A 26,068-nucleotide genomic window follows, 5' to 3' on the forward strand; every position below is an offset into this window, starting at 1 on the left:
GCCATGTCAAAACTCAAAAGTTGGAAACCAGAAAATCTAACCCATCCCGGTGGAGTATCCCTTATCAACCATACCTCTACCCACTCACACATCACCGGTGCTCAACTTTCCAACCATCCACAACCACCATTAACACCCTAGAGAAGCTCTATGTAGATTTTCTTTCAAGTAACTAACAAAAGTAAAGACACTGAAACCTTGTCAAAAGGAGCACCATTTGCAAATCAAAGAGTGAAGGTGGACTTGGCATAAAAAAATCAAATAAATTAACAAGTCCTGACTACCAAAATATGGGTCCGAATTGAAGAGTGGAACACAATCCATGCGGTCAGAACTAATAGGGACAAAACATATTTGCAGACATCATATAAGAACCTCAAGAGCCACAACGAGAGACTCTTGAGCTTGGAAAGCCATATACAAAACTCTCCCATTAGTTATATGTCACAGCCAGAGGGCCTTAGGTGATGATGGGTTTGTTGATAGGCTCACAAGGATTCCCAATGATAATAGTGATTTTACCCCATGTAGTACAGTGAAATACTCCAACAATCAGAGAAAGGGGCCAGAAAGAAGAGGGGGGGGGGGACACTAGCGGCCATATGGAAAAGACTGATACACCATAGAGCCTCGGGGGAGTGGCCATATGGAAAAGACCGATACACCCTAGGGCCTATTGGTTGTAATGGTGAGCCTTCCAAAAGTCGGTAGTTACAATGGATAGAATGCAAAGATGGCGACTCCAATTGAGCAGCACATGTCGCATGTTTAAGCACTTTCTTATACAATGCTTATGTACAATGGTGTATGTTGTTTGCGGATGACATAGTTTTGATCAATGAGACTAGAAGCGGCATCAATGCAACGTTAGAACTTTGGGGGGATGCTCTAAAATCTAAAGGTTTTAAAATTAGCTGGACTAAGATAGAATATCTGGAATGCAAGTTTAGTAATAATAAAAGTAGAAACAAGGAAGTAGCTAAGATTGATGGGCAAGAAATACCTAAAAGAGTAGGCTTCATCCTTCAGGAGTAGGTGTCGTCTGTAGGAATCACCTGGGGGAACCAATAGCAACCATATCCAAATTTATTAGTCACAAGGAATCCATGGAGGCAGAAGCTTTAGCACTCCTAGAAGGCATTAGGCTTCTCTCACTTCATAGGATTGAGACCGTAACAGTAGAGAGAGATTCCAAGAACGTGATCACTTGGGCCCAAAAATTCTCTTCCACTCCCTCAACTTTGTTTCACATCTTTGACGAAATATTCCACCTTTGTAGGGGAATTCAGGCCTTCTGGAAGGACACGTGGAGGGAATCAAACCACGACGCAGATACCCTGGCCAAAGCAGCAGCTATCTGTGAAGGACTTCTTTTATTTTTGGATGGGTTTCTTCGTGAAGGACGGCTTAGTTTTTTGGATGGGTTTCTTTTTGTTGGTTGCTTTGTTCTCAATTTAACCCTCTAAAAGATGACCTTTTAATTCAATCTCCTCTCCTCTCTCTTCTCTCTCTCTCTCCCCCCTGTACCTCTACTAGTCTCTTGTGGCTAGCTAGCTTCCTCGGCCTTACCCTGTTAGGACCCTTTACTATATATTAAAGTTAACATTCTCAAAAAAAAGAAATACCTAAAAGAGAGTATTTTCGATATCTTGGATCTATAATCCAGGAAAATGGAGAGATTAAGGAAGATGTCATCATATAATTAGAGTTGGGTGGGAGAAGTAAAGATGTGCCACTAGAGTTTTATGTGATCGCCGCATTAACAATGAAGCTGAAAGGGAAGGTTTGCAAAACAACCATGAGACCAGCTTTGCTTTATAGGACGGAATGTTTGGCGGTTAAGAAACAACATACCCATAGGATGAGTATAGCTGAGATGAGAATGTTGAGATGGAACAGTGGCAAAACAAGAGAGGATAGAATTTGAAATGAATACATTCAAAGGAACTTAGGAGTAGCTCCAATAGGCAACATGATGAGGGAAAGTAGACTTAAGTGGGCTGACTATGTGCAGCATAGACCCAATACAGCACCAGTTAGAAAGTGTCGTTTAGGTCAAGTGGAAGGCTATAAAAGGGCAAGGGGAAGGCTGGCGACTTATGGTCTCACTAAGGTATGGCCCTTGATAAGGCAGACTAACAAGATTTGTGTAGCCAACTCCAAATAGTTGAGATAAGGTTCTAATGATGATGATGATGATGATGATGTCACATGTGTAAGGTCGATAATGAGATCGATGACCACATATTCATCTCATGCAAATCTGTGAATAACATACAAAATCATACTGTGGAGATTCCATACTAATGCAATAGCAAGCCGAAGCATCCCACGTCTCCCAGCAAATTGGTTCAAAAAGAAATTCACAATTAAAATCCTCACCAAACTTCAAAAAGTCTCACTCCTATGACCATATGGTTCATTTAGCAAGAAAGAAATGAAAGGTTGAAAGAAGATCTCAACTAATCATTACAACGGGTTCTAAGGGAGATAACATGAAAGATCAAAAATAGCATCCAGATACCACATTTGTTGCAAAAAAGGATGAACAAGAACGAATCACTTATAGATAGGAGATCGAATTTCGGAACACACTTTAATGCATATATTGAGAAGTTTATGTGCATAGAAAGCTTGTAAGAGCCCATTGAGACCCTTTATTGGAATTATTACCCACATTTACATCCTTCATGCATCAATACAACATGTGTGAAATACCCACCCAAACCCTCGCTAACTTAGTGAAAAAAGAAAATATGGATGCTTTTATCCCCAAATAGATGCTTGTTAGGAACTCAAGTGCCACACTAAGATAATCTTAGAGGGAGGTATACAATTGATGTTAGGAGGGAAGGAGGTTGTGACATTGGTGCAATGAGGGCCTAAGGGATTAACATGGTTTAGGATCTGGTAGACACTACAAGGACAGGGATAGGGTTGGTGCTTTTAAGATTGGATGAGTTTATGAAGGTCTTCAATTTATAAGAGTCTTCATTTAGACCCTAGTCCCTATATTCCTCGAACTCTTCCCCCAGACTTGGAGGAGTTTCATCAATTATCTGCCCCTGAAGACTTTGCTGCGCAACAATTCTATCTACAACTTTATCGACAAAAGTGATGTCTCATCTACAACTTGGATTTATGGGTCGACTATAATTTCACGATGCAATGGCACTTCCCTTTTACCTGAAAACCAGCATCCATAAAATGAGAAGGCATAAGCATCCCACATTCATCAAAGGTTACATGTCTCAAGATAAGAAGTCTTTTCAATATAGGACTATAACACACATATCCCTTGTATTCCTCAACGTACCTTATAAAAACACTAACATATGCCTTTGGGGATACCTTATTTCTTTTACTCTTCACAATATGAACATATGCACAACATCCAAACAAGCACAACATGGACTAATCAAGGTCCTTCCCAAGTAGAACTTAGAAAGACCATTTTCCATGCAGAAAATATATAGGCAACCTATTGATGAGATAAAACGCTGTATGAAATGCTTCTATCCATAAAAATTTAGGAACTCCACCCATAAACATCATGGATAATGCAACGTCATTGATATGCCTATGTTTTCTCTTTGCTACTCCATTTAGCTCAGGTGTGCGCAAATGATATATGTTGTTTCACCCCTTATTCTTTAGATAAGCTTTACAATTATGGAATTAAAACTCTCCCCCTCCATCACTACAAAAGTAGACATATATGTTTTGGCAAGTGTTTTTTAACAAAGATTTTCAATTCCATAAAAATGCCAAGAAGATCAGGTTTTTTCATAAGAGAGAATATCCAGATGAAACGAGAAAAATCATCCCCAAATGTATCACCATATAAAGAACTAGATAAAGAAGACTATGGACCCCAAACATCAAAATGAATTAATTGAAATGGCGCAGAAGCTCTTTTATTATGAATCATAAATGGAAGTTTCAAATGTTTACCCAACTGACATCCATGACACAAACGACAATTAAATCTCAAGATTAGAGGGAATTAAGCCCTCTTTACATAATTTATTCGAACACTGGGGACTGTAATGACCTAAACGATGATGCCAAACACTAGCATCTTTATTGACACAAAGGGAAGAAAGAACAATGAGAGCTTCTTCTTGACATGATCATCAATAATATAAAGTTGTCCCCAACAATACCATTTCGCGCATGTTGACCCTGATTGTTATTCCTTCAAAAAACAAAATTTGGAGTAAATACCCATGAAACAAAATTTTCACGGGCTAACCGAGAAATTGAAATAAGATTTTGACACATTTTAGGAAAAACGAATACATTAGATCAATAGATAGGACATCAGGAAGAGTGCAATGTTACACTTCCTACATGAGTGATATTAAGGGAAGTTTCATAAATTATCACAATAGTCATTATCAGAGTAAGGAATTAGGGATGAGAACATACCACTATCGCTAAAACATGATTTACAGCACCACAAACCCGTACCCAACCTACACCACTAACTGCAACCCAACCTACTCTAAAAGTAAGATGGTTGTAAAGTTCTCCAAAGAACGATTTAGGGCAAAACTTCACTTTCACTTGACTAGGGTTTATAACAATCAAAGCACTTAACGGTTGTATGATTCTTCCTTCCACATATCTGGCAAAGAACACCACCATCTGAATAGATAGATGAACCTGCTGAAGGAGTAGCTTAGTAGATCATGACCCTGATTAGGATGAAAATTAGTTCTTCCACCTTGACCTCCACATCCTTTATCTTTATGTCCTTCACCACTTCCACCGAGATTGAATTCCAACATGCATTAAGGTTTGAATTATTGTTTGACAATAAAACAGGATGAGAATCAATAGTAGAAGACATTTTAATGAGGGTCCAAGGTTGAAAAATGCTGCAATAACAATGGCCGCAATTCGCTAAACGAGGGAAATAGAGTCGTCATCATCACAGAGGAACAAATACTTTATAATCTTTCCCTAAACCTCTAAAAACATAATGGACCTTGTTCTTTTCACTTAGAGGATATTTTGCACCATATCAAGATGATTACATAGGGCATTTATAGTGTTATAGAATTATGAGGCTAAACCTGTCCCATTTTGCTCGACACAGATGCCATTTAGAGAGGCCCCAAGCCCTTCAGATTTGAACTTCACTGGCTCCAAGAAAAGGACTTTCCTACCCTACTACAAACCTTGTGGAATTCCCCTGCCTCACAGGTCTCGGGCAGAGTAGGTTATATCCTCCAAACCAAACTCCAAATCCTAAGAACCTCGCTCAAACTTGGAGTCGATCCATCACTGGCAACTTCTCCCAACTCAAGTCCTCCCTGTTGAATATCATCCAAGAGTTTGATCGTCTCGACGAAACTAGGCCACTGGAACCCTTGGAGATTGCCCTTAGATCTAAGTCTAAACTTGAGTACCTTTCAACCCTCAAAAAAGAAGAGATTTACTAGTTCAAGAGATCTAGAATCACCTGGTTGAAAGCGGGCGATCATAACACTGCCTTGTTTCATCGCATCGCAAATTGTTGCAGGAGAGACAATTCGATTTCGATGATAAAGGTCAATAACAGAAACCTCACTCAACTTGTTGAGATAGAGCAGGCAATTTTAGAGTTCTTCCAGACTCTATACTCTGCCCCCTCTGGCCCCAGACCGAGAATGACTTCCCTTGACTTCCTTACCCTCACTGATGAAAAAGCTGTCTGGCTAGAGGAACAGTTCACAAAGGAAGAAATCAATGCTCTAGCCAAAGACAAGGCACCGGGCCCAAACGGATTCCCGATTGCTCCCTTCAAGGAGTCCTGGGACACCTTCCGTCCTGACTTCATCAAATTTTTAGAGGAATTCTTCCACAAGGGTACCCTCCACAAAGCCATTAATGTTACCTTCATTGCTCTGGTCCCCAAAATAGAAGGTGCTGAGGAAATCAAAAATTTCTGCCCTATAAGCCTACTGAATTCTTCTGACAAGATCCTGGCTAAAGTCCTACCCTCTAGACTCCAACAAGTCCTTCCCTCAGTTATATCTTCTTCACAATCTGCCTTTCTCAAAGACAAACAATTCTTGATGGGGCCTTAGTAGCTAATGAGTGCATCCACTCGAGGCACCTTGTTAAGAAACTTGGCGTTATTTTCAAAACTGATTGGGAAAAGGCATATGACTGTGCACTGGTCAATAATAGAGGAGTCGATGGCAAAAATAGGTTTCCGGGATAGATGGAGAAAGTGGATGAGAGGTTGCTATTCTCATTCACATTTCTCTATTCTTATCAATGGAACCCCTAAAGGCTACTTCCCTTCTTCAAGGGGTCTCCACCAAGGAGACTCCCTCTCCCCCGTCCTTTCGCATTTCGGCAGAGGTCTTCAGTCGCCCCATCTCCCGGCTCTATGAGATTGGCCTTCTGTAGGGCTTCAGGAGTAGTACACATGGACCAATGGTGTCTCATCTGCAATATGCAGATGACACTTTGGTGTTTATTGATGCCTCTTGCAATGAAGTTGAAACCCTCAAACTCTTCCTTAGTTGTTTCCAGACAGCGACAGGGTTCAAAGTAAATATGGAAAAATAAAAAATGTTGGGTGTAGCCCTGACACCAACAGAGGTCAAATCCTTCATTTCGAGGTGGGAGTGTAAAGTGGAAGACTTACAGACTACTTATCTAGGCCTCCCTTTGGGACTGGGAAAACCTAAGAAAAGGCAAGGGTCCCATGTCCTAGACAAGATAGACAGGTGTTTGGAAGGGTGGAAGGGTAGATTCCTCTCTATGGCAGGTAGAACGACTTTGATCAATGCTACCATTGCCAACTCCCCGATCTACCTCATGTCTCTATTTCACATGCCAGCCCAGGTTGCCAATAGACTTGACCAAACCATGCAAAATTTCCTTTGGTCAAGGCAGGCTGATAAGACAAAGTTCCATCTTGTAGAGTGGGACAACATTTGCCTACCCAAACAGCAGGGAGGACTTGGTATTCGAATCCTTTGTAAACAAAACCAAGCACCCCTTGGGAAATGGTGGAGGCGTCTAGCCACCCGGCCGAACTCTCTTTGGGCTCAGGTCCTACGAAAAAAATATAAAATCCTTGAAGGAGTCACTGGTACAATGCTTCAGGGGCCTGGAGATCCTTTGCCTCGGCCCTTTCCCATTTCAAAAAATTCATAAGGTTTCATCCTAGAGAGGGCTCTAGAGTGAGATTCTGGTCTGATTTGTCGATAGGACCCTCCCCTCTGAGAGAGGTGTTCCCTACCCTCTACTCTCTGGCTCTAAACAATGAATCCTCCGTTGCTGAGGAAATGGTCTTAACATGAGGACGTAGAGTACGGAACCCTGCCTTCCGAAGGAATCTTACTGAAGAAGAAACCAACCATTTTCAGTCACTCTCGACCTCTCTCCACTCCCACTTCCTCTCGCCTCAAGGAAGTGATGCTATCATTTGGACGCTAGGCCCCTTTGGTATTTTTTCGATAGCATCCTTCTACAAAAGCTTAATTCTGCCCCCAACTTTCCAGGCAAATCCAACAGCAATCCAATCCAAAGTTTGGGCCACCATTGCTCCACCAAAAGTCCAAACTTTCAACTGGCTTGCATGCTCCCATAGGGCTCTCACAGTGGACCAACTTCAAAAGAGAGGGATCCCGATCCCCTATAGGTGTGCCATATGCTTACGTGAGGAGTCGAACCAACATTTGTTCATCCACTGTGACTATACTTTCGACATCTGAGGCCAAGTGTTGCAACTTTTTGGCATTCAATGGGTGACCCCTCCTTCGGTCAAGGCTTTGATCTCTTACGATCTCAACTCATGTTGGCCGAAGGTAGGAAGGCAACTATTGCAGCAACCATATGGTCCATTTGGTTGGAAAGAAACTCTAGAATCTTCCAAGGCATTAAACTTCACGCACCAGCTCGCCTTCACAAGATTAACTCTCTGGTTACCTTTTGGGCCTCCAACCACACGGATTTTTCAAGGATGCCAGGAAGTTTTTTCCTCACCCAATGGATTAATGTCCTTCACCACCAACCGAGAGTGGTGACCATACCTTATAATTGGCAACCACCACCCCAAGGATGCATCAAACTGAATTTCGATGGGTGCTCCCTAGGGAACCCTGGCCCGGCAAGGCAGGGGGGGTCTTCCGCAACCATCAAAGCAACCTCCTCTTGATCTTTTCAGAATATATTGGTATAAAGGTTTCCAATCATGCCGAAGCTCTTGCCCTTTTAATAGGCATAAAACTCTTCAATCCTTCCTGGGGCCTTCACTTGATAGTGGAAGGAGACTCAAAAAATGTTATCTCCTGGGCAAGGAGAACGAGGTCACCACCGTGGTACTTAACCTCACTTTTGACGAAGTTGATCATATATGCAGGGATATGGACGTCTCATGGAGGCATATATGAAGGACGTCCAACGACATCGCAGATCTCTTGGCGAAAGAGGGTGCTAGAAGTCAGGGCCAAGGACAAGCGCTACCGGGGTCCGACTCCTTTTTTGCTCAGGACAAGGGGCTCACGACTTAATATGGCTCGTTTTTTGGTTTTTTTTCTATCTCAATGTATTTTTGCAAAAGCTTCATGTAAGTTGTTGTAATTGGGAGGGTCTATAAGCCCTTTCTGTACATTTTAGGCTAGCACAATTTTTTATCGAGTCACCCTTCTTTAGGGTGATCTCGAACTCTCACTTACTTGTAACACTCTCCAATGTAACTCTCTGCCAGCAATACAATGTTAACTTTTATTAAAAAAAAAACATGTCATTTTTTTTACATGCATGAAGCTGACTTCAAAGATGCATAAGTAAGGCTTCTGCATCCTGGAAAATACGACAGGAATGTAAGGTTTGTACAAGGTGCCCACCTTATAATATACAAGTAAGACACCTCTAAATTTTTCCGGAAGATCTAGTTTTGGTGTTGAAAACCTTACAACGGATTGAAAATTCTGTTCAGCCCTAATTACATAATTTAAGATTCCAAAAACAGCAACAGGTCCAGCAGATCTATAAATATTAGAAAATCTTGAAAATAGACAGCCCAGATAAATTGTTACATGATACACTATTTTTAGGATTTGAAATTAGCTTATTTCTTTATATCCATACATCTCAAGCTCGAGATGATCAATCGAAAGGTGTTCCAACGTTGGAACACTCTATTCTACTAGATTTTGAGGTGCACCTTACTTCTATAGTATAAGGTTGCAACCATGTATAAACTTTTTCCTTAGTTGATTGAGGAATAAGTTCCCCTAAAAGTGTGGAACAACTCCAACCAAAGAGGTTCTGGTCCTTAGATACTAAGATACTCAAGCATCATAAAAGGGGTTGGATAGAGCGACTTTTAGTTGTTCAATCGTTACTGATCTCTTCTTTTGTAAGAAACTCACGAACCATCAATGCGCTCATGCCCCCCCCCCCCCCCAAAAAAAAAAAGGAACCATCAATGTGTCCTAATAACAGTTGATCTCTTATATAAGTTAGGTTCAAGAAGACCAATAAAACAATAAAAAGATGACAAGGACACTATTAGCAGAATAAGAAAGAGCAAGAGAGCAAGGATTTCAAGGAAGAAGAAAGAAGAGAGAGAAACCAACACACTAGATTTCGAGAACCAAAAAGGAGAACAACAGCTAGGATTTTTTTTTGAAGAAAAGTAGTAGGTTACGAAGAATTAGTACTATAGATATTAAATGAAATCTAGAGTTTTAAATAAGATGAAGAGGGAATCAAGAGTTTTGTGGCTGAAATATGACGCTTTGAACAAAAGAACAGTCGCATGAACAGTATAATGAATAGTAGCATGAATAGCAGGTGCCCCCAGATATGGAGGAATAGAGTTTCGAAAAAGGAAGATGAGGATGATGAAAGAAAGCAAAGATGAAGAAAGAAAGATTCGAGTTTAGAAGAATAAGAGATAATGAATCTTCAAGAAGAAGGAAATATGGGTTGTCTTGATTAGAGTTGATCACACTGAGAACATTTTTCGACGTCATCCACATGGGGTGTGACATCACCCGCATAGCATTAAATGCCACTACTTGTGTGCTCCATGTGGGTGACGTCCCACATCTCCTAATGACCAAAAATACCCATATTACAAAAATTCCCCATGTACAAAACAAGGGTGTAAAAATGTCTAAACTTTCTTGAGTACAATGATAAATTACTCCATAGCGTGAGCACCCTAACATAACCCTATATATATATATATATATATATATATATATATATATATATATATATATATATATATATATATATATATATATATATATATATAGGATTTGCAATTGTTACTACATATTATTGCAATTACATGAATCCTAAATCCATAAATATCTGTGTGCGCATATACTTACAAATATGTCCTATCAATTTTTTTAGGAATGATATGTAAAAATAAACTAATAAACAATCAATCTTTTAGCATTATCAATATGCTGCTAGAAAGTCCCATAAAAATTACAAAAGCCAAAAAACGTACACTTAGGGTCTATAGAGTAATACTTAGAAAGAGTAAACTTAGAGTCCAGAGAGTACACTTGAGAGTCTATAGACATAAAGGTACACTCAAGTCTAGAGACGTAAGGGAATGATAGACATAAGAAAATCATGAAATCCAAAATTAGATTTTCTAATAAATAAAAAAAATTATATGAAATTTCGCAAAGGACGAAAATCTTAGTCCTTAAAAATCAAGGAAAAGATTTTAGGAAGATTTGAAGTAAGATGCAATAAATGTACCAAACGTTAAATAAACAGATTATTTAAGAAATTAAAGACATAAAGGGCATTACAAAATCCAAAAAAAGATTTCTACTATAAAGAAAAGTTTTAAAATGAAATATAAGAGAATAAATAAATCAATTAAAATAGCATTATTTTCATACACTTTCAAATAATATAAAATAAAAAAAAGTTTGTCAATTGAGTGGACATTTTTGAAAGGTAGATAAGACAATTTGTATAATGTACGAAAATGTTAAGAATTACAAATGAAGGAAATGATTTTAGGGAAGATTTGAAGTGAGATACAATAAATGCATGAAATGACATTAATGGAGTACTTAATAAATGAAAGACATAAAAGGCATTATGAAATCCAAGAAAAGATTTTCTTCTGAGGCAAAATTCTTTACATGAAAATTAAGAGAATAAATAAATCAATAAAAATGCCATAGTTTTCAAATAGTTTAAAATAAAAAAGTCGTCAATTGAGTGGACACTTTTGAAACGTAGAAAAGACATTTTGTTTAATAAATATATAAATTACGAGAGAATTAATAATTAAAAATCAAGGAAAAGATTTTAGGGAAGAATATTTGAAGTGAGATAAAATAAATGCATGAAATGACACAAAGGGCATTATGAAATCCAAGGAAAAAATTAATAAATTACAGATTTTAAAAAAAAAAGGAGAAAAAGCAAATATATGAAATAATTCCATCACCGTAATGCACTCTGTAATAATATAAACTAATGAAAATCATGAATTAAGTAGACAATTTGGAATGGTTCAAGTTCCTTTGCAGTCAAGGATCGAGATCCCTTTAAGTTAGGAACCGAAATCCCAATAGGTCGGGATCAAGATCCCCTGATGGTAGGAAGCGAGTATTGCTTAAGCTCCAACTCTGGGATTGCCACATCGAGATTCCAAGAGGGGTTCGCCACCCCTTGACCAAGATCCCCATAACTATGGGCTGACATGATAGAAGAGGACAGCAAACTCTTCTCTGGTAGAGTGGCAGGAGCCACTGACTTGGCTGATTCACGAGCCACAAAATGAAGACACGACTTCCTTGTTGGCCATGGGTCACCGTTATTGCAATTGCCCTTTCTCTCTCTCCCCCATTCCATGCACGTTTTGTTTGTCAGCACCCTTGGAGCATCAGACCTCTGCCCCACTCCATGCACATCTATGTTTATCTGCTGCCATGAAGTAACAATTGGACTCCTCCCACCATTGCAACCAATTTCAGAGAAAAAGAACAAAGGCGGGTCTTCATTCTCCATCAATAAAATGACCTGCTCTCAGCCATTGTCACTACCATAAGCTCGATATCCCAATAATCTCCTTAGTTCTCTCCACCAATCGCATAGACACAGCCTTCCCTTCAGTTCTTTTTTCTTTCTTTTTTTTCTGCTGCGGCGTGTTTGGTTAGACACAAACTTCCTCTACAGGCAGTACTCGACTTCGCACATCCCTCCTGGTCTCCATCTAAAAAGGCAAACTCCAAAGGAACACCAACCTTCCTAGAAGCAAGATTCCCTCCTAAGGATCATAACAAAAGCAACTACCAATACCCTTTCTGAGCTTAACATTCAACTTAAATTCAAAATGAAAATGTTATATAACATCACATCTATTAACATTGTATTATGTCTTGTGGTGTATCTGGATATAATGGGACAGGATATAGCTTACATGGCTCACGACCTGAGATCTTGAGATTATCGTTTGTGATCACACATATTCTATGTGAACATGACACCTAGATATAACAGATCGTATGTTGCACATTGGGGCTAGAATCATAATTTTTATGTCATAGATTTGTAGGGAATATCGCTAGAGCACACTGATAATTGTATATAATCCCAAGTGCAATATTGTCATGAGTACTTTCCATATTTCTGTGTGTGTGTGTGTGTTTGTGTGCGTGTTTAAGGTCTATTGTATTGAAGATTTATTTCAGGCACAGCCTTCCCTTTTTTGCTTAAATAATAATTATAGGTTACTTTCAAGAACTGAAACCCATGCCAATTGAATCATCCTACCACCCCTGCTTCTTCTCTATGCTGTCCGTAAGAAAAAACGATACAACTATATATGATACTAGTTCTTCTTTATCTTGACAGGGAATTCCCATATTCTTTCAAAGGGGAAAGTACATGATGCAGTGTATAATTCCATGAAAATAACTGAATTATATTATTTTGCGTGCTTAAGGATATGAGCATCAACACACACTCTTCAATTAATCCATCACATAAACCAAGGAAACGTGTAGCAAACTTCACAATTTAAAATGAAGTTATGGAGATATACCTGCAGTGCAAGATCACGAGTAGGCAGCACAACTAGAGCACGCAAAAGTCTTAAAGAACGAGTTGAGAGCATTTGGACAATAGGTAACGCATAAGCCAATGTCTTTCCGCTTCCTGTTGGTGAATTTACGCAAAGGTCTCTCTCCAGAGCACCAGGTCCAATTGTCTCTTGCCAGACTGCCGATTGCACAGGATAAAGTGAACTAATTCCCATGTTTTGCAATGCCATCACCAATCTGCCCAGAAGTTTAAAGTGACAAGCTCAATAACCATATATGTTTTAGTCTAAGTGTATGCCTATACTAATATATATAGAGAGAGAGAGAGAAAGAGATAAGACCTCAAATAATGATGCTAGGTTTAGGAAGTAGCAAGCCAACAATTAGTTGGTGATCGCAGATTACGAAGGATAAGTGATAGAATTTCTAAATGCGTCCAATGAGCATAAGAAATACAAGATAATTTCATTGATCCCTGCAAATATGTTGAGCACAGGTAATGTACTTGTCACCAATAGAAGTCCATGAAAGTGGACTGCAAATCAGATTTGAAAATAGCCACTCAAATAAAAGATCGCAATGACAGGAAAATAACTTGCCATTACTAGGGGTTTGGCCAGGAAATGTTTCCCAAAGCACATGAGTATACATGCATACGAAACTTGTTAAACGCTGTCCAATAATGTATAGAATGTGACTCAACTACAAAGGTTTACACGATAAATATCAATGGACATACCCCTTCAAGGATTCCACACATGTTTTCTAGGTAGTCAAGGCATTGATGCCATTGTATTGCAGTTTATTTAGTGTCATGAGACCATTCTATAAACTTGTTAGAAGACTCTACTTACAAAACAACATTTTCCATTCTGGACTCAAAGAATTATATAACAAAACATAAGACTCAAAGCATGGGTAAGGACATATGTAATGAAGCTCCCAATGCATTAAATTAAAAATGTTATCCTTAGTGTTAACTTGTTTGATAAACCGGGCACAGAAAGAACGAGACAGGCACATGAAGAACAACTAACCCCAATCTTAAGAAATCAAATACTCAAGAGAGCAATTTGCATTGAATATCAATTATTTAGGAGCATGTTAAACACGCCTTTTGAAATATTACGAGCATGTCGGTTTTGCTGATGAAAAACATGAATAGACCTATATAACAGTTGATATATTGGCTGAAGATGAGAGATGAAGGCCCCCAGAAAAGAATCCGGCCCCCATCCGAATGCATCCCCTCCACATGGCCCATCACCGCCATCACGTAGCATCCCCACAGCCCCCCCAACCCCTAGAGGGGCACATTCTACCTCCTCTATCTCTACTACCATCCAAATGCTACTCCATTATTCACTCCTGCTCACCCAACTTACATTACTCCAACCTTCCCAAACCTATCCTCTATGGTAGTCCACTATTCCCCCCATACCATCAGTTACAGTACCCCACGCCCCCAACTTTACCTTACTCCAACCTTCCCAAGGCGACCATCCATGGTAGACCACTATCCGTCCCATACCATCAGTTACAGTACCCTAACCCCCCAAAACTCACTCCTCGAGCCTGTAGACCCTTCTTGTCCCACAGACCATCCTGTACCTCTTTTCATCTTTGCTAACCACCCCACCCTGCAAGTTGGACCACTTCCAGAAATTCCTGCATATGCCATCTTGCCCCTCAGCAGGCAACCAGAATGCCCCTCCATGGCCACCACAACAAATCATAGTCAGTCACTGATCCTCACATTTTTGTTGTGGGCGTACCAATCACTGATGAGACATTGCATTGCCTCACGGCCTCCTTGGTCAGTATTTCTTCCCCCCTTGACATTACATTAAAGGGATAACATCCAGGGCCAGAAACTCTTGAAAATCTGACATTTCTGCAATTTGCTAGAAGGGGTTTTAGTCTTGTTCTTTCTCCAATATCAGTGAGAGTTTCAGCACATCCAACACTTGATATTCAAGGAGGCGAGCCTACAAGGCTACAACTACCCCCAGTCCCTGTTAATGGCGCCAGAAGATTCAAGAAAATTTGGATCTGGGCCACAAGCATTCCCTTCCAAGTGTGGAACGCCCAAGTCATTCAACAGATTGGTACCTCTTGTGGTAAATTCATCCTCCTTGACTGAAGATCCCCAGCTTCTAAAAAGTTAGGATTGGTTCACATCTTGATAGAAGTTTCAGATCGAGAAACATACATAGACAAGGGTGTTAAAAGGGAAGGCCAAAGGAGTGAGCGAGCAAAAGAACCTCACATGCAATATCAACTACGACAAGTCAATTATCAGCGATTACCCAACTACTGCCCCTGTATCTTCTGCCTTCATTGATCACCTCGTGGACACCCCGATCGCATCACCATACTTCTCACCATATAAAATGAGGACCCTCATCTTGGACATCTGGGGCTTCATTGACCCCAGATAAAGCACCTTCATTTATTTGTTCATCGATAAACTTCAACCTGAAATCATAGCTGTTCCGTAAAGAAAAAAGGACGCCCCAATTCTGGCTCAATCTATTGCTGGTCCGGGGTAGAAGAGCCATCTACTAGGTGGCTCTTCCTGCATGGGGAGCCTCAGGGGGTAAAAGTGGCAGAACTACAAAGTCCAACATTAGCTAGAAAATTTGGACCTCTTTTACTTAGAACAACAAAATCCAATATTAGCTAGCCGTTTTGGACCTCTTTTACTCATCATTTACAGGTTAAAATAATGATAAAAAAAAAAAAAAGTTATCGATGAAAAAAAAAAGGAAAAGAAACCAACAAGAAGTCATGCAATTCACAAGTAAAAGTTACAGGTAAAAATGGACAATTTGCCGTGGATATCGAGTAAATTGCTTCTCGAAGCACCCCCACGCAAACCAAATCCATACGCATGTGAAGTTTCATGTTATAATTTAAGTCTCGACAGCAATAATGACACTAGTTCATCAATATTCAATCAACAAATAATTCTCTGGTTTTGTGCCTCTTTGTGTTTAAGATTTTGCACAGAGTGCTTCAAAAATGCAGTCCAAGGACTAATAATAAATAAACAACAGTTGATAAAGAGACAGTGAAGGATGAGGAAATCAAGGTTTTGTGTGCGGAATGAGAAATGAAGAAGAAGGAGAGGTATTACGAACCTGGGGTCTAAGCCGGGCACCAGCCTGAGGGGGCATTCTGCTTGATAGAGGTCAATGTCCACAGGGTCTCTCATCCATGCTAGAACAGGCTCACTCTTCTGCTCCTCCTCCCCTTCCATCCTCTCTCTCTGTCTACCAGAAATAAGAGGGCAGCAAAGGGTACTTGAACAACGCAGCCCTCTCTCTCTAACAACGCAGCCCCCTCTATCTCTCTCTCAACGCAGCACTCTCTCTCTCTCTGTGCCAGAAAGAAGAGGCACGATTAGTCTCTAATTATTAAATAGTCTTTGAAACAATAGCTTAACAACTGAACTCGTTGTAAGTTTAGTTTAGTTTAGGTTTGGTAGGTTCAAGTTAGTAGCTAAGGCGCAGCAGGGCGAAGGGGCAACCGGAAAGGAGTGTTTCAGAGGTGCTTGAAAAGGAAAAGAACAAACAGGAGCTTGGGTACATACAATTATACAAACCTGACGGATAGGACTCAAATTAATTTTGGGCAATCAACATTGACTCAAAGCGAGTTAACATATCATATTGAGCAACGCAGCTGTCTCTCTCTCTAGAGGCCCAAACTATCCGAATCAGCAGCAAAAGGAACCAGTGAATTAAAAAAAGCCGGGTCGGCACGAAATCGCTCGGTCCGACCCGGGAATTGGTCATCTTGTGTCGGTTCTATGAATATATAGGGAATCGCCCGGGTTTAGAAGAGAACTGGCTATTTGCTACAGTAAAACACTGTTTTGCTACAATACAAGTGCCGTTTTTTTTTTGGATTGTATAGTGGTCACAATTACATACAACCATCCGATGTAAAATTTGATAGTTTAGAAGAGTCACAAAGTTCGAGATAATTTCTTTTGAAGTTTGAGCTTGGTCAATAGAATAAATGCAGCCACCCAATTTCACATCCAATGGTCAAGATTAATTGCGACCACCTTGTACCAAAGGTAAATGGCCTCATTCTATGCTTTTCCTCTTTTTTTTGGGTAAGTCATAAAAGTGTTGTTTTGCTACGGTAAAAACGTGGATTCACTAATTTAGACCAGTTCTTAGTTGGTTCACTATTTTTGCACGTGTTTTTTCTCCCAAACTGGGGCACCGGAAGCCCCTTGCCCTATTACCTCGTACCCTTTTTTTTTCCCTTTTCTTTTTCTAAGGGGGCAACGGGCCCGGCCAGGCCATGGCCACTGGCCAGCCAGCTTTGGCCCTACTCCAGCCGTTGTCCACAGAGGATCGGAGCCTAATCAGTCTAAGCCAAAAATAAATGAAAAAAATAAACAATAAAAAGGGCCAAGGTACGTCGAGCTGGCCCGCATGAGACCTCACCAACTCTCGGGCCGCATTTTGTGGCCTAAGCCCTACTTTTTTAAGGACTTGGCCAACCGGCTAACCTTCGGACTTCTAACCTTTTTCTCTCTCTCTCTCTCTTTCTCAATCCCTATGATGCCCAATTGCAACTCTCTCTCTCTCTTTCTCAATCCCTATGATGCCCAATTGCAACTCTCTCCCTCTACAACTTCAAGGCCCCATTTTGGAGAAGAAGCCATGCCTGCACCACGTGATCCTTTCTCTCTTAAGAAACCATCAATGACTATAGTCTTTTCTTAGACCTACCAATCATACGTTGCTATTTTTACAAAACCCCATTCTAAACCCTCATAAATCAATCATTCAGTGCTTATAATTGTTAATTCCTATGCAAGCAACTAGATAGCGTGGCAGTCAATGTACTAATGGACCTGCTAAGATGACCATCCTTCCAGGATTAGTTATAAGTTCTTTAAGTCACTCCATTCCATTTCATTTGTGTCTATGGTATCTACATCTTTGCCGTTGAGTTGTCCTTAAAAAGGTAGGCTGCACCATAGAGGGGCAATTGTAGACACCTCATTTGGAATTCATATTTCTTATGACTTTCTAGATCTTAAGGCAATAAAATACCCCATAAAATTATATAAAAAGCATTATAACCATAGTGAACCATAGCCATGCCTAATCCATAATCCAACACAAAATAATCCCAAATCCCATAGAAATTAGCCTTAGGAAATCAAATCCCCAAAACATGCAAGTTTATGAAGGAAAAAGTAATCAAATATTCAAAAATTCCATTAACCGGGCAATTTTATTAGAAACAATAAGAAACTATCATGGAAATAAAAATCCCGAGAAAATAAGCAACAAAATAGAGTCAGTTAGCAAACTACGCCGGGACTTGCAGCACAGACGTGAGAGAATGTATGCCGCATGTTGTGGCACGGCCAACTGTCAGTCTCTGATCGACTGCGGATTACCACCTTCTAAATTGTCATGCATATTTGCCTATAGGTTCAACCCCCAAAGGGTTGGCACTCTTAAAGAATTTCGGAACCCTTAAGAGGCCATTTGGGTACCTGAAAATATATTATAGGAAATAGCTTACTAGGAAATATGACATTTACACTGTTTGGGTACACTTTAATAGTAAGGAAATGTGAATAGCTTACACAAGATTTCCCCCAAAATCATGAAATCGATTACGCACAGGGTGGGTTGGAAAATCTTTTACGCACATGACGGGTAATCCATTGTTTGCATCTCTCTCTTAAAAAAAGCCATCCCCTTATTTGTCGCGAAAAAAAAAAAAGCCATCCGAAATATAATTTTCCCTCTCTAATTTGCACATACTCTTCTCCCTCTCAAGCTCGTCTCAAAACCCTAGTAGAGCATCATCACAATCTCTCTTTCCCGGTAAAGCCCTCTCTCTCGCTTGATTTTGTATGGGTTTCAGGGATCATGATGATTACAAAGTGGTTTATAAATATAGGGAGGTCTTAAATCAACACTCTCTCTCTCTCTCTCTCTCTCTCTCTCTCTCTCTCTCTCTCTCTCTCTCTCTCTCTCTCTCTCTCTCTTGAGAAACCCTAACACCAGTTCCTCATAAACCCTAACTTTAGTTCTTATAATCCATTGATATGCATCTAAGGTCAATACTTTGTATCTCTGGCCTTGTACGTCTGAATAACGACATAGTCAATTTACAGGAAGCCTTTCATAATATAGTTTTCAATAGTTACGAGTTTGCTGACTTCTTTAAATGTCTCTTAAAGTTATATGTTAAATGCCACATGCAGTACTCTTAAATAACATGCTAGAGAAAATTCTTCATTCCAGCCCTTTCTGTTGATCGGATACTATGGTCAATGCAATTAGATTGGCATGCTCATCAAACACATCACTAAAAGCACCCAAAAACTGAACTACTATAGTTCTTTTTTACCATTACAAAAGTTGTTGGAAATATCCTAAATTCAATATCTATCCCAATCACTCATAACAAAATCCTCATGTATTTTCATTTTAAGAATGTCCCATCAAGACCTATTAGTGGCTTTGTAGAGACGGAGTGAGAGAAATTGGAGATGGTTATAGAGCGATAGAGATGGGACAATGTAAGAGGGCAATATTGGGGTCGTGGGGATGAGATTTTCATAATCACGAAAATAATTCGTACTTCAAAGTCTAGATTTCACTAAAAATTAGTATTACAATGTTTTACAATATTGGGGTCGTGGGGACGGCAGCAGCAGAGAACGCGCTTTCTTTCTTTCTTGCACAATGCAATATCATTATTCTATGAATGAGGGTTTCGGATGTAATGCCTTTTGCAAACTAGATGCCTCGGAACGAGAGAAGACATACCTACCACTTACCTTACCAGAAAGAAACGTATATAATCAAAGCTTCCCAAAGCTGAGAACGCCTATCCAATTTGTCTTACTAAGTTGTTTGATAACGGGAAGCAAGTTCATGAACTGTAAATTGGAAGTTCCTCTTAGCTGGGAAGAAAGAAGTTATTGTAAGAAGTTCTGGGTTTCTGTGTTTGATAACCTCCTGGAATGTTTAGTAAGTTCTAAGTACCTGTGTTTGATAACATGCTAAAAGACTAGGAAGTTCAGGGTATTTGTATTGGATTAGCTATAGAAGTAATAGGAAAGATATAAAATGTTAAAATTGAGACCTAGATATTATTATTATTTTTTTATTAATTTTTAGAATTTTATTTTTTGGGATAAAATATCAATTTAAGGTAAAGTACATTAGATTGAGAGCCAGAGAGAGAGACCATAAAGGGCCTAAAGTCACCAGTATGTAGGGACCATAAAGAGCCTAAAGTCATCACACATATATTATATCCAAAAGCTTCTAATCACTTGATCATGTGCATAAACATACAAATTTTTACAAATACTTACATTTGTCTCTATAATCATACAACAAGTACATGTAAACATCAGTGGGCTAATACCTCAACATGAAAAAAGTAATTCGACATACCTATCAAGTGTATTTTTCAAAAGATAAGATCTTTCATGACAGTTTGACTATGGTATTCAATCTCAATGTTCAGGACCTCCATGCAAGCATTTCCTGTATATGAACTAGATGCAAATGATCTTTCATATATGCTAAATAGCACTAATCTTTCTAATGCCCCATCCGTTTTGGCAACTACTATAGGAGAAAAAAAATGAACCGCATAAGAATTCTTTCAACAAATTTTCGGCTTCACAAGGAGATGGTAAAATTCAGTACTGCAATTATCGATGTACCTTCTAGTGGATCTAGCCTAAGAGTTGATTCTTCAACAGATAGTAGCAAAGCAATCTAACTTTTTCAAGCAGACCACACCTCATTAAGCAAGTCTTCTTCCACAATGATATACAACACATTCTACTATGATCTCACATTCGCATACCATCGCAAGAAAAGAAGAACTTGATAGCAAAACATAAGGGTAAAGAGGACATTGTATACAATGAGAGAACAATCAAGCCATAAGATGTACTGAAAATGGTTTTTATACTGATTAACAACAACAAGATTGTGAACTTTGTTGATGCTGTTTAGGAGATGAAGTTCAAGGGATGTTTTCCCATTGAGAAGACAAAAAGGTCATGGAGGCCCATTCGGCTCTCAGTCAATTAGCTCCCTGATTATTTATCCTTGAAATAGCAGTTGAAACTTTCATCATACTAATAATTAACAAAATTTAATAAGAAAAGTAACAAAACATTAAAACATAAAGAAGAAGAAAAGTACCCAATAGAACTTTGATATATCCAATGAAGTAAATGACTTGAAAGAGTTAAATGGAAGCTGTTTTAGAGATGAATTTAACCAATCACTTTGCATACTCTTGTTTTATGTGAACTACACATCAATTCTGCCATGAAAAGCAAGACCAAATGGCTCCAGTGAATTCAAGAAGGAAATAATGAAAAGAATAACTAAGATTTCATCTACAAATCAAAAATCTAAAGAAAGGCAACACCCAAAGAGGAGCCAATTAACACCCAAAGAGGAGCCAATTCCACTAAACAATCATGCAAATAACTCCAAGCCAATCAAATTAGCTAAACCAGATCCATTGCTTAAACCAAATAACAACCCAAGTCAATCCAATGAAATAGTAAAAACCACAACAAAAGAAATATAATAATACCCTAAAATGGATTTAAATTCATTACCCCAATTCTATTAAGCTTGTGATGCCAAGACATTTACCTGGTTGGCAAGATTTCCAGTTCCTGTTGGTATTCACAAGGCAATCCTGTGAACAAATATGGGTTCAAAGCAACTTGGTTAGTACCCCCAAGTTCTGAATTCCACTGCTAACCTGCTGGAAGAGAAAGCAGTGCCTTCTAACAATAGCAATTTTGATACCACGATAGTGCTCCAAGTTGCATTCCTAAGAAGGAATAGCTACTTGAGTAATGAATAGCTACTTGAGCAAGGAGTAATGTGCATTCCTAAGAAGGAACAGCAACTAGTCATAAACAATCAATCCATTGATCTAAATTCTAAAGTTTCATTAATTACTATAGGGTCAGTCACATTCGATCAATAATATCAACGTTCAGATACTGTTCTAGGTTTGTAGCGCACTTGATTAGAGATCTTGCATGAATAAACGGGAAATGAAAAATAAAAAAAAGGTTAAAGCAGAGATTTACAGAGCTACTGATGCTACATGAAAAATCAAAGCATCACAGAGAGAGCATGAAAAATCAGAGCACAACAAATTGGGGGTAGAGGGATCCGCAGAGAGAGAGAACGCAGGGGTGTGAGAGCTCTAGAGAGAGATTACAGAGGTATGAGAGCCCTAGTGCACAGAGAGAGAGTGCAGGGGTGTAAGAGCTCTAGAGAGAGAATGCAGAGGTGTGAGAGCCCTAGTACAGAGAGAGAGTGCAGGGGTGTGAGAGCTCTAGAGAGAGAATGCAGAGGTGTGAGAGCCCTAGTGCACAAATAGAGAGAGTGCAGGGGTGTGGAAGCTCTAGATATAGAGTGCAGAGGTATGAGGGCCCTAGAGAGAGAAGCTCGGGGATGATAGGGAACATAGGAGAGAGAGAGAGAGAGAGAGAGAGAGAGAGAGGCATGAGAGAGTACCTGTGCGCGAGCAGAGGAGAACTGCAAGCAGTAAATTGAGGGCTTTTTTAAGGGGTTTTCGGGGGGGGTAAATCAAAAGCAAATTGAAGGCCTTTCAGTTGATCGGATGCTATGGTATAATTAGATTGGCATGCTCATCATAGCACCCTAGAGGGTTACTCCTAAAAGGGTGTGGCTAGTATAGAGCCTACCTTGAAATAACGTCGAGAAATGTGATTTTAATAGTGAAAATCTTTTTGATAACTTTAAAATATACTTTTATTTTTATTTATACAGTTTAAAGCTTCAAAAATAGTGTAGATCGAGTGATTTATGAAAACTTGAAAATTAACCGTCTAAAAATGTGTTATAAAATATATTATTTCTAAAACTTAAAATCCATTTTTTCCCATGTCTATGCATCTTAACGTCGAGATGATCAATTTGAGGATATTTGAGCATCAAAGCAGCCTCTTCTAATAAAAATTTTGAAGTAAGACTCTAATTTGATTGTTTAGAGCCTCGACTCTATATAAACTTTTCCCTTCCTTCAAAATCAAGCCGTGAATGCCTTTGAGACGCTGAATGAGAAAGGCATCCAAACATATGAGATAGCTACTATTCCCTCATATCTTGTCCAAAATGGGTCTCTCTTGGACATGGCAAAAAGATCCATTGCAATGCACTAAAGAAGAACACTAGTGAGATTTTATAGATCGATATGATACGAACATCTTATGACAAATTTGAACTAATTTGAACAAATAATAAATAAGAAATCAATTTTTTTTTTTTTTTTTTATTTTTAGTTTGGATTAAAAGATCCCGACTCTAGATCTCTTCGAACGGGGGCTTTAAGGTGCAGACTGGGTCACAACCCATACAATCTCAAAATTGGTTCGGTCCAAACCGATCCCTATTTGAATTGATAATTTGGATCATAAATCATCGACAAATTTAAAGTGATGACTTGAACTAATTTGAACAAATAATGAGTAAGAAACCCAGTATATATTTTTAATTCGAGCTAAAATATCTCAAAATTTTGACCCCAGATCTCTTCCAATGAGTGATTCAGGTGAAAACTGGGCCCCGACCCATACAATCCCAAAACCGTTTGGGTCCGACTGATCCCCACCTGTATTGATGAGAAATTCTTGGGTTTTAAAACACTCGTCCGTTTAAGCAGGGTTTCCGAACTCGGTGGGTCAAATACATAGTTGTCACTTGTCAGCTCAACCAAGACCCATAGGGCATCCGTGTTGGTTGTCATCCGAACATGGGCAAATTGGCCTAGGTACCTTCTATTTTTGACGTAAAAAAAATGAAAATGTTATTGACTGAACTGGCAGCAAGACTCCCCCTCTCTCTGTTTTGCATTTCATTCCTTGTCTTCGGCGTTCATTGCTCTCATCTCCTCTCTCTCTCTCTGTTTTTGCATTTCATCTTTCATTTTTTGTGTACTAAAGATAATATCTGCGTTTATTGTCTTTGTTGGATAATAATGGGTAAGGTTTTATACTTTCAGCTCTGTTATGAAATTTGGCCTTCTGTCAAATTTTGTGTGTAATTATGGAGCAAAATTTTAGGCATCTAGGCCTGGTACCTAAATATGGAACAAGAGCTAATTGCTAGCTTCTGGCAATGCAAACATGGGATATTCGAATCACAAAAATACGTATAACTTGGGTGCAATGAATAACCCATTGTTTTGTATTGTTGTCTAATGTCATATTGTGCACAGATTCATGTTTTCTAGTGTTTTGTTATGTTGTGTTATGTCATCTTGAGATCAAATTATATCAATTTTCTAACAAAATCAACAGTGTATTCTGCTGAATTTTACAGCAGAAAAGTGGTTCAAAGAGACAGTTGAAGCTCTTATACAGAGGTGGACAGGTGCTAAGGTGAGGAAGGATGCACAAAGGTGGAGCGAGGCAGTTCTGGTTATAACATCATTGGATTCGTGAATATGGTTACCAAGTTTCACTTGAACAAGTATAATGGATGATCATTCCCTGTTCCATTTTAAAGAGTAACTAAAGTTTATGATCCTTCCTTTTATGTCCTTTTGGTTGTCAAATGGTTGTCAAAGATATAAGGGGATTAGCTACAATGAATGGACTATGAAGTTCACTTATTTGGTTGCAAGGGAGAGTGATGAGTTTAAATGTTTTAAAATGCATTGATGGGTTTGTAATTTTTACATGTGTGGACACATAATGTACTTGTACGTCTCATATGGCATGGGGAAACTTGTTCACTTATTCATCTCTGCTTGCTACTTATGCTAGATTTTGCGTCGATAGATAAAAGAAAAATGGTTTGATGGGGCTGCAATGAAATGTTAAAGTACCAACCACACATCTTCATAAAATATTGCAAAAATCAATCGATTGCCACAACCATTCAACAACAGCAGGAAATTGCATGCTACATATCTACTATAACCTTTCTTTGGCGGAGCACCAAACCTGGCCAGGATGGAGCCAATTGCAAGGTGCTAAGAGTAACAAGAGTGAGGTTAAGAGTCGCTTGCTTATCCATGATATAAGATGACAGAGAAAAAAGTTGAAACGAGCCACTCTTGGTAATACTTGGCAACATACAAATGAAACTCTCCTACATATTCAATCACAAGGACAAAAGACTAGCATCTCCTTCATATTTAATTACAAAGACAACACAAGAGATTATTGTACTTAAAGAAAGCAACCCTAGCTCATGCACTATGCCACATGTATTTTTCATGAATATTACTAGTGGTGTGTGAATAGGGTACAATGCAATCAATCCACTTTCACCATCAAGAACTTCACCTAATTCGTGAGTGTTTGTGTCATAATCCAATAGCACCAAGTAACGTTCCGCTTATGGTTCCTCACCCCTAACCATCACTTCCACATTTAATGCGTCACCAACCCAAACATCTACAATAATATTAGAGTATGAAAATTTGATCCTCAATCTATTGGATATCACTTGCATCAAGTTTTCTTCCATTAATTTCTTGTACTCTTATCTCTTCTTCATGGTTAACCCAAATTTGTGCTTCTTGTGCCAGCAAATCTAGATCAGCATAGCCTGTATTAGACAAAGCTTGCCGCCCTTCTCTTGGAAGTTGAAGAAGCCATGCTCGTCAATCTTTTCTGGAGTAGGAAAAGATCTCCACTTTTCTGTATCCATTTCAAGACCCAATGAAATGCACCTCTCATCATTGTCAAAAGAAAGAAAGCACATAGCAAGTGGAATACACACCAAGTAGCTTGTATAATTCATTTGTATAGGTAGATCATTTCTTAGTGATCTCCATTTCTGAAGCGATGAATCATAGATGAGAATGACAACCTTCTTGTCATTGGTATTTGCCATTATGTTGGTTTCACTGTAAACCTGAATATATGATATTATTTTGAACTTTTAGTTGATGGGGTCATAGTAAAATCTGAATTTAGGTAGCGTAAACTCTGGTTTTGG

General features: G+C 39.0%; 1 protein-coding gene across 26 annotated transcripts in view; it reads right to left on the bottom strand.

Annotated features, from left to right (window-relative positions):
* The window catches only part of RH1 (RNA helicase 1), a 40,943-nt gene extending 18,047 nt beyond the window's left edge, over positions 1-22,896 (bottom strand). For 10 of the 26 annotated variants that reach the window (XR_016040438.1, XR_016040432.1, XR_016040433.1 and 7 more), the window contains exons 1-4: positions 22,613-22,826; positions 21,731-21,776; positions 16,187-16,424; positions 13,046-13,280 (exon numbers count right to left, since the gene is read on the bottom strand). Coding sequence is in view for 18 of the 26 variants with exons in the window: in XM_088846303.1 (XP_088702429.1) it covers positions 13,046-13,280; positions 16,187-16,305 (354 nt within the window). In the remaining 8 variants the exon portion in view is untranslated. Of the gene's footprint in view, positions 1-13,045; positions 13,281-13,384; positions 13,519-16,186; positions 16,425-21,730; positions 22,319-22,612 lie in introns of those variants that run through there. The other 16 variants (XR_016040439.1, XR_016040434.1, XM_088846305.1 and 13 more) reach the window with 5 other exon arrangements.
* Between the last annotated feature and the right edge of the window lie 3,172 nt (positions 22,897-26,068).

Source organism: Amborella trichopoda, chromosome 9 (assembly GCF_054954075.1).
Source record: "Amborella trichopoda isolate Santa Cruz 75 chromosome 9, AtrichopodaSantaCruz75HAP2 v2.0, whole genome shotgun sequence".
NCBI classification, from domain to species: domain Eukaryota; kingdom Viridiplantae; phylum Streptophyta; class Magnoliopsida; order Amborellales; family Amborellaceae; genus Amborella; species Amborella trichopoda.